The sequence below is a fragment of the Sphaeramia orbicularis genome, chromosome 19 (assembly GCF_902148855.1).
Source record: "Sphaeramia orbicularis chromosome 19, fSphaOr1.1, whole genome shotgun sequence".
Classification (NCBI taxonomy): Eukaryota; Metazoa; Chordata; class Actinopteri; order Kurtiformes; family Apogonidae; genus Sphaeramia; species Sphaeramia orbicularis.
In genome coordinates this window covers 8,469,519-8,479,104 of record NC_043975.1, presented here as the reverse complement: position 1 = coordinate 8,479,104, position 9,586 = coordinate 8,469,519, and the positions used below count along the sequence as shown (strand labels likewise).

At 31.3% G+C, this 9,586-nt stretch overlaps 1 protein-coding gene across 1 annotated transcript in view; it reads right to left on the bottom strand.

Annotated features, from left to right (window-relative positions):
• Positions 1-940: 940 nt before the first annotated feature.
• The window catches only part of LOC115439353 (C-terminal-binding protein 2), a 113,836-nt gene continuing 105,190 nt past the window's right edge, over positions 941-9,586 (bottom strand). Inside the window, exon 8 of the mRNA XM_030163187.1 lies at positions 941-1,893. Within this exon, the coding sequence (XP_030019047.1) occupies positions 1,713-1,893 (181 nt within the window). The 3' untranslated portion in view covers positions 941-1,712. The remainder of the gene's footprint in view (positions 1,894-9,586) is intronic.

Below are 9,586 nucleotides of genomic sequence, written 5' to 3'. Positions count from 1 at the left end.
TAAAAAAAAAAAAATCTTGAATTAAGCCAAAAAAAAAAACTTCAGTTAAGAAAAAAATCTTGAATTAAGGCAAAAAAAAAATATTCAGTTAAGTAAAAAAAATCTTGAATTAAGCCAAAAAAAAAAAATCTTCAGTTAAGTTAAAAAAAAATCTTGAATTAAGCCAAAAAAAATCTTCAATTAAGTTAAAAAAAATCTTCAATTAAGCCAAAAAAAATCTTAAATTAAGTAAAAAAAATCTTGAATTAAGCCAAAAAAATCTATAATTAACAACAATTTTTTTTTTTCTGTTTTAGTGCAAAAAATAACATTAAACTATAAAAAATATTTACATTTACAAACTATCCTGTAACACTAAAATGTGAATAACCTGAACAAATATGAACAACCTGAAATGTCTAAAGAAAATTAAGCACAATTTTAACAATTTTTCTGCCTGTTCCTCAGTGTTTAGTGTCTTTGTAGATCTGATCCATAATGCACATGGACAAATGAGAAGTTGAGGAATAATATTGTTAAAATTGCACTAAATTTTCTTACGTTTTTAATTTATATTTCAGTTTTTCAGTTTTTTTTTCTTTTTTTTGGATCGTGTATAAAAGTAAGTATTTTCATAATCTAAGGGTTTTTTTTTTACACTAAAACAAAGACAAAAATTTGGAGTTGTCATTTTTTTTATAGGTTATTATGTTATTATTTTTCTTCAGATCAAATGTAGCCGAATATGACCCCTGAACTAAAATGAGTTTGACACCCCTGGTTTATAAATGCTTAACTGCAGATTCGCGCCACCTTTAAAATTCATCTGCAGGTAAAAGTATATCATCGATTACCATGTTGAGGCACCATCTAGTGGTGAAAGGATGTCATAGCTGTCTCATAGGAAAGGGTTAAAACTCTAGATTACTTCAACTGATGAGCAGACTTTTCCTTTGTTTTTACGATTTGATAAATATTTATAAGCGGATAATCCATTTTAAGTCATTCACACTGGAAATCGAAAGAAAAAAATAATTCTCTTCTGAGGCATTTTACAGAATGGACTGGGGGGGAGGGGCCTAAACAACACACATTAGTTACATAAGGAGGGCGGGGGGGGCAGGAAAAAGGGGCGGAGTTTAAGGTCCGATAGCACGTGATGCTAAAGTTTTTTTCTCGTTCTCCCATCGGATGTGTTGAGATGCGGGACTCCATTTCCCATGAGCTCTGAGGTGGATACGGGAGGAGGTGGGGGGCGGGGCTAGGGGGTTGGGGGGCGGGACAGAGTCTCATCACCGTCGTCACGTGGCTGTGGGCAAGTCTATCCCGGAGCGCTAAAAACACTGGACTCTCGTGTCCACAATGATATCAGGCATATCCCGAAGAAGTAGTAGAAGAAGAAGGAAGAAAAAAAAAAACGAAAAAAAAAAAAACATCATCAAAGAGTAAAGTCGGTACTGAACCCAAAGAGACAGAGAGAGAGAGAGAGAGAGAGAGTAAAAACGAAAATGGTCAAAGTACAAATTCCCGGAACACTTCGCTTTGTTCCCGGCGGCTGACTGGATGACAGGCAGACGCTCGCGTTGTTTCACTGTCTCTTGGTCCCAGTTGGTCGCTTTGTTTGTTTGTTTTGTTTTGTTTATCCTGTGTGACTGGTTGTCGTGGGCGGGGTCAGATGGTTACCAGGCGTTTTTTTTTTTTTTTTTAATTCTTTTTTTAAATCCCTTCCGCTGCTATTGCTCGGTGAGGTGCTCTCTGGTCTCGCCGTGTTTGGAGGGCTGGTTGGGCGACGGGGCCTGGGAGGGGTGTGTACCGGAGGGCAGGGTGTGGGCGATGGGCACCCCACCGGGCACCATGCCCTCCAACGCCCCCGGGAGGCCGCCCGGAGCCACGCCCACCACACCGGGCGGGTATCTGAGGAAAGAACAGCACAGCGGATAAAAGGTTAAGTCCTGGAGTCGCTATGGTTACACCCATAAAGACCCACAGCTACTTCTGGGGCACTTCCAACATAATGTTTTCTCTGAATTTAACTTTTTTTAAATGATTTATCACCATTTATTACAATATTATCCACTGTAGTTTACGTTTTTTCAGGTGTTTTCATATATTTAATACACTGATTAAAGTTGAGGGATATTATATCAAAAACCCAGTTATTATATATTAAAACAGGGTTATTAGATCAAAAACCCAGAGCTACTTTTGTGGCAGTTACAAAATATATATATTTCTTCTCTGTTCTTATATTTTTATATTTTAATTATCTCCATTTATTATAATATTGTCTACTGTATTTTGCTTTTTTCCCCAGGTATTTTCATATGTTTAATACACTGATTAAATTCAGAGATTAAAAACAAAGTTTATTCTAGCAAAATCCCAGTTATATATATATATATATAAAAATGGGTAATTCTATCAAATACCCAGTTATTATATATAAAAAATGGGTTATATCAAAAATGCTACTTTTATTGGCAGTTTCAAAATATATTTTTCTCTATATTTAACTTTTCTTAAGCAATTTATCACCATTTATTATAATATTATACTCTGTATTTTGTATTTTTTCAGGTATTTTCATATATTTAATACACTGATCAAACTTGAGGGTTATTATATCAAAAACCCAGTTATTATATGTTAAAACAGGGTTATTAGATCAAAAACCCAGTTATTATATATTAAAACAGGGTTATTAGATCAAAAACCCAGACCTACTTTTGTGGCAGTTACAAATGTATTTATTTTTTCTCTGTTCTTATATTTTTATATTTTAATTAAGTGATTTATCACCATTTGCTATAATATTTTCCACTGTATTTTTCTTTTTTTCCAGGTATTTTCATATGTTTAATACACTGATCAAACTTGAAGGTTATTATATCAAAAACCCAGTTATTATATATTAAAAAAGGGTTATTAGATCAAAAACCCAGTTATTATATATTAAAACAGGGTTATTAGATCAAAAAGCCAGTTATTATATATTAAAACAGGGTTATTAGATCAAAAACCCAGTTATTATATATTAAAACAGGGTTATTAGATCAAAAACCCAGTGCTACTTTTGTGGCAGTTACAAAATATAAATATTTTTCTCTGTTTTTATATTTTAATTAAGTGATTTATCACCATTTATTATAACATTATCCACTGTATTTTGTATTTTTTCAGGTATTTTCATATATTTTATACACTGAATGAACACTTAAATTCAGAGATTAAAAATGGGTAATTCTATCAAAATCCCAGTTATTAAATATAAAAAAGGGTTATATCAAAAGTGCTACTTTTATTGGTAGTTTCAAAATATTTTTCTCTGTATTTAACTTTTCTTAAGCGATTTATCACCATTTATTACAATATTATCCGCTGTAGTTTGCAGTTTTTTCAGGTGTTTTCATATATTTAAGTTGAGGGATATCATATCAAAAACCCAGTTATTATATATTAAAACAGGGTTATTAGATCAAAAACCCAGAGCTACTTTTGTGGCAGTTACAAAATATATATATTTCTTCTCTGTTCTTATATTTTTATATTTTAATTAAGTGATTTATCTCCATTTATTATAATGTTGTCTACTGTATTTTGCTTTTTTCCCCAGGTATTTTCATATGTTTAATACACTGATTAAATTCAGAGATTAAAAACGAAGTTTATTCTAGCAAAATCCCAGTTATTATATATATATATATATATATTAAAAAAATGGGTAATTCTATCAAATACCCAGTTATTATATATAAAAAATGGGTTATATCAAAAATGCTACTTTTATTGGCAGTTTCAAAATATATTTTTCTCTATATTTAACTTTTCTTAAGCAATTTATCACCATTTATTATAATATTATCCACTGTAGTTTTACATTTTTTCAGGTGTTTTCATATATTTAATAGACTGATTAAAGTTGAGGGATATTATATCAAAAACCCAGTTATTATATGTTAAAACAGAGTAATTAGATCAAAAACCCAGAGCTACTTTTGTGGCAGTTACAAAATGTAATTATCTTTCTCTGTTTTTCTATTTTAATTCAGTGATTTATCACCATTTATTATAATGTTTTCCATTGTATTTTGCCTTTTTTCAGGTATCTTCATATATTTAATACACTGATAAAATTCACAGATTAAAGTTGAGGGTTATCTATCTATCTATCTATCTATCTATCTATCTATCTATCTATCTATCTATCTATCTATCTATCTATCTATCTATCTATCTATCTATCTATCTATCTATCTATCTATCTATCTATCTATCTATCTATCTGTTATTATATCAAAAACCCAGTACTACTTTTGTGTCAGTTCCAAAATATGTATTTTTTCCTCTATATTTATCTTAAGTGATTTATCACCATTATTTATAATATTATCTTCTGTATTTTGCATTTTTCAGGTATTTTCATATATTTAATACACTGATAAAATTCACAGATTAAAGTTGAGGGTTATATATATATGGTAATTCTATCAAAAACCCAATTGTTATATACACATAAAAAGGATTATTATATCAAAACCCAGTTATTATATATTAAAACAGGGTTATTATATCAAAAACCCAGTGCTACTTTTTTGTCAGTTCCAAAATATATATATTTTCCTCTATATTTAGCTTTTCGTAAGTGATTTATCACCATTTATTATAATATTATCCACTGTATTTTGAATTTTTTCAGGTATTTTCAAATATTTAATTCACTGATTAACTTGAGAGTTATTATATCAAAAACCCAGTGCTATTTTTTTGTCAGTTCCAAAATATATATATTTTCCTCTATATTTATCTTTTCTTAAGTGATTTGTCACTATTTATTACAATATTATCCACTGTATTTTGAATTTTTTCAGGTATTTTCAAATATTTAATTCACTGATTAAATTCACAGATTACAGTTGAGGGTTACTAAATCAAAAACCCAGTTATTATATAAAAACAGGGGTATTACATCACAAGTGTTACTTTTGTGGCAGTTCCAAAATGTATTTTTTTCTCTATATTTATCTTTTCTTAAGTGATTTATCACCATTTATTCTGATATTATCCTCTGTATTTTGCGTTTTTTTTTTTTTTTTTTTTTTTTTTCAGGTATTTTCAAATATTTAATTCACTGATTAACTTCAGAGATTAAAGTTGAGAGTTATTATGTCAAAAACCCAGTGCTACTTTTGTGGTAGTTCTATAATATTTTTTTCTCTATATTAAACTTTTCTTAAGTTATAGAGTACTAAGACTATACTGTGTGCCTCCAAAACATGTATCTTTCATATTGTATGATTTTTGGGACATCAATAAGCTCCCCTTGACGAATTTCAGGTCGTTTCCACAACTATTTAATTTATTTGCCAATAGCCTGGTGTTTTGGAGTAAAAAGACTAGATGTATACTGTATAATGTAAACTTTCCTAAGTGATTTATCACCATTTATTATAATATTATCCTCTGGATTTTAAATTTTTTCAATATTAATCATGCATTTTCCTATATTTAATCCCCTGATCACATAGATGTTCATAAAAACAGAGTAAAGTTGAGGTTTATTATATCAAAAACAGAGAAAACTAAAGAAAAAGTGACTTTTTCAGCAAAATCTAGCATTAACTGAACATAAACCAAGTTTGTCCATCCACTGTCATTTTTTGTTTTACTGGTGAATCAATGTATTAGAAGATAATGATGTTTCCACGGTAACTACGGAGCCTCTGAACGTCCAAATGGGTTATATCTGATGACCATGAAAAGATGACAAACTGTATTTTACACCAATTATTTACATGGATTGATTGAATTAGTGGGATCAGAAGTCATTAAACATAAAAAGTGGCTGTTTGGGTCTTTATGGGTTAAAAGAAAAAAGCACATTCCCACACTGAGGACAGAAATCATCTACCAAGGCCCTTTTCCACCAGTAAAAAAAAAAAAAAAAATCATCTATGAGTCCATGAACTGACAGAACAGACTCCATCCCTTTTATTTTTCATCTGAAGGCGACATGTTTTTATGTCATTGTCTGGGTCTATTTTTCATCAGTTATTTCCACGGAGCCCCTGGTCCAAGGAAAGACCCTCACATTTAGAGAAACCTGATGCTTTTATCGTAGAACCATCGTGTAAGTGTTCTGAGTGTAAAATCTGATTAGGCCAACGGAACAAGTGAAAATGACCTTGGTAAGATTTCTTGAAATAAGATTTTAAAGTTCTTCCTGAGAAGTTACTCTTTAGGTGATTATGTCTTACATATTTTAACTAGAAATGAGAAAAATACACTTGGTAAGATTTAGATTTTTGCAGTGTGCGATGAAATTCCGTGTATTTAACAATATCATAGAGGAAAAAAAAAAACACATCACGTTTGTCTGATATTAAACAGCCTTATTACATTTCTTTAACCGAGTGATAAAACTGCTTCATTTCAGCTCTAAAGATCATATTAATATAAAACTAAAACTCTGACAGATAGGCGAGTGTATTGGCAAGAATCTGGCAATTCGATACAAATCACAATACTAGGATCACGATACGATATATCACGATACTGTTAAAAAGGCAATTTTTTGTTTGTTTTTCTTTCTTTAAAAGATTATTTCCTTGAAGAATTGAATTACACCCAAAATATGGAAAAATACTAAACGCATTTTTATTTGATCAGAACGAGGAATAATGCTATATCACAAAATGTTCCTGTGTTAAAACTTAAATGATGTTTACAGTTTCAGATCCTGTTCAAATGTTCATATTCTGTTAGTTCACAACTAACATCAGAACAGTATAATTGTTAAATCCCAACAAAGGAACTAACATCTGCCTCTACAGGAAGCTTCAAATAACACAGCATTTAATAAAACAGTGTTAAATAATAAAATATAAACAAAAAACAAAAATCAAAATCTGGATTTGAATAAATATCTAAAAATATCGATACAGTACTTTTTAATATCGATACAGTATTGTGAAATGAAATATCACGATATATTGCAGAATAGGGGTGTGTATTGGCAAGAATCTGGCGATACCATACAAATCACAATACTGGGATCACAATATGCTATGTCACGATATATCATGATACTGTTAAAAAGGCAATTTTTTGTTTGTTTCTTTTTTAAAAATTATTATTTCATTGAAGAATTGAATTACAGCAGAAATCTGCACAAATACTAAAATTTTTATCTGATCACAACAGGATCTAATGTTATATCACAAAAGTTTTCTGTGTTAAAACTTAAATTCTGTTTTACAGACATTACAGTTTCAGATCCTGTTCAAATGTTCATATTCTATTAGTTCAGAACTAACATCAGAACAGTATTTTAGTTCAATCCCAACAAAGGAACTAACGTGTGTCTCTATAGGAAGCTTCAAATAACCATTATTCAATAAAACTGTGTTAAATAATAATAAATAAAACATAAACAAAAATAAAATCTGGATTTGAATAAATACCTAAAAATATCGACACTACTTTTTAATATCAATACAGTATTGTGAAATGAAATATCACGATATATTGCAGAACAGGGGTGTGTATTAGCAAGAATCTGGCGATACGATACAAATCACAATACTAGGATCGCAACACGCTATGTCACGATATATCATGATACTATTAAAAAGGCCAGTTTTTGTTTGTTTCTTTATTTCCTTGAATTGAATTCCAGCAGAAATATGCGCAATACTTAATATACTTCAAAATTTCGACACAGTACTTTTTAATATCGAGTACAGTATTGTGAAAGGAAATATCACAATATATTGCAGAGTAGGGGTGTGTATTGGCAAGAATCTGACGATACGATACAAATCACAATACTAGGATCGCAACACGCTATGTCACGATATACCATGATACTATTAAAAAGGCAATTTTTTGTTTGTTTCTCTTTTTTTAAACAATTATTTCCTTAAAGAATTGAATTACAGCAGAAATATGCGCAATACTTACTATACTTCAAAATTTCGACACAGTGCTTTTTAATATCGAGTACAGTATTGTGAAAGGAAATATCGCGATATATTGCAGAACCGATATTTCCTTACAGCCCTATTGCAGAATGAATAACAGCCCTACCGACGGAGTCTTTTATGGACGTTCTTACAGTGGAAAAGAGCCGTTCTGCCCCCAAGAAAGAAAAAAAAAAAACCCAAGAGGAATTTCCAATGACACCATTTGACTAAAGAGGGAACAAGGATGACACAGTTTGACCCCGAAACCAGTGAAGAGGAAAACCACCAAGCATGAGTCCATCCATGAAACCTGGCCTGAATGTCTGCACGTCATGCTTTCTACCACCCACACCCACACCCACTACCACTGCACTCTACTGGGTGTCCAGTCAAACAGGTGAGGTACTAGGAGGTAGGGGGGGTAGGTGGAGAGGGAGGGGGGGGGGGGGGGGTCACAGACAAGCCCAGGTGAGGGGGTCTATCCGGGACCTGCTGAAGGCCCCGGATGCTTGTATTTACCTGCTCCTGATCTAGGCAATAATTTTATCTTGGGGGACACCGGTAGTAACGGCCGGGAGAGTTTGGTTCACTTGGCTGCGTGAGAGAAGGACATAGAGACGCACATGCTCAGATCAGGTCCACGACCAGAGGGGGGGGCAGGGGGGCGGGGCAAGTGGACATGGTTACTTTCACTTATAAGGCCAGATCAAGCCAAAGGGAACATCAGTGGTGGATTTTCTATTGGACATCTGCGCAATATTTTACTGATATTTACTAAATGTCAAAAAAATACAAGTATGTAATGTAATATAGTTTTATATCGGGATAAATATCATTAACTTTTGTTTGTTTATTTGATATATTTGCTTCCAAAATGCCTCAGAGATGATTTTACTTCATTTCTCTCAACATTTTTTTTTTTTTTATATCCATGACTATGATTTTAAATGTTCTTGAAATTTCTAAAATATTTTTCATGCTCTGACTGTAAATCATAATTTTCTACCATGTTTATAAATTATGTCTACAGCTGTAAGATGTCCTGTTCAGGATGATTTGAGATAAAAACATCAATATTTACTAAAAGAAAGTAGATGGTTAGTTGTGGTAGAAAATTAGAATTTAGCGGTAGAACATTGAAAATCCTAAGTCGCTTTTCCATCGGACATCTGCGCAAAATTTTACTGATATTTACTAAATGTTGAAAAAATACAAGTATGTAATGTAATATAGTTTTATATCGGGATAAATATCATTAATTTTTGTTTGTTTATTTGTTATATTTGCTTCCAAAATGCCTCAGAGATGATTTTTACTTAATTTCTCTCAACATTTTTTTTTTTTTTATATCCATGACTATGATTTTAAAAGTTCTATCTTGAAATTTCTAAAATATTTTTCATGCTCTGACTGTAAATCATAATTTTCTACCATGTTTATAAATTATGTCTACAGCTGTAAGATGTCCTGTTCAGGATGATTTGAGATAAAAAACATCAATATTTACTAAAAGAAAGTAGATGGTTAGTTGTGGTAGAAAATTAGAATTTAGCGGTAGAACATTGAAAATCACAAGTCGCTTTTCCATTGGACATCTGCGCAAAATTTTACTGATATTTACTAAATGTCAAAAAAAAAAATGCAAG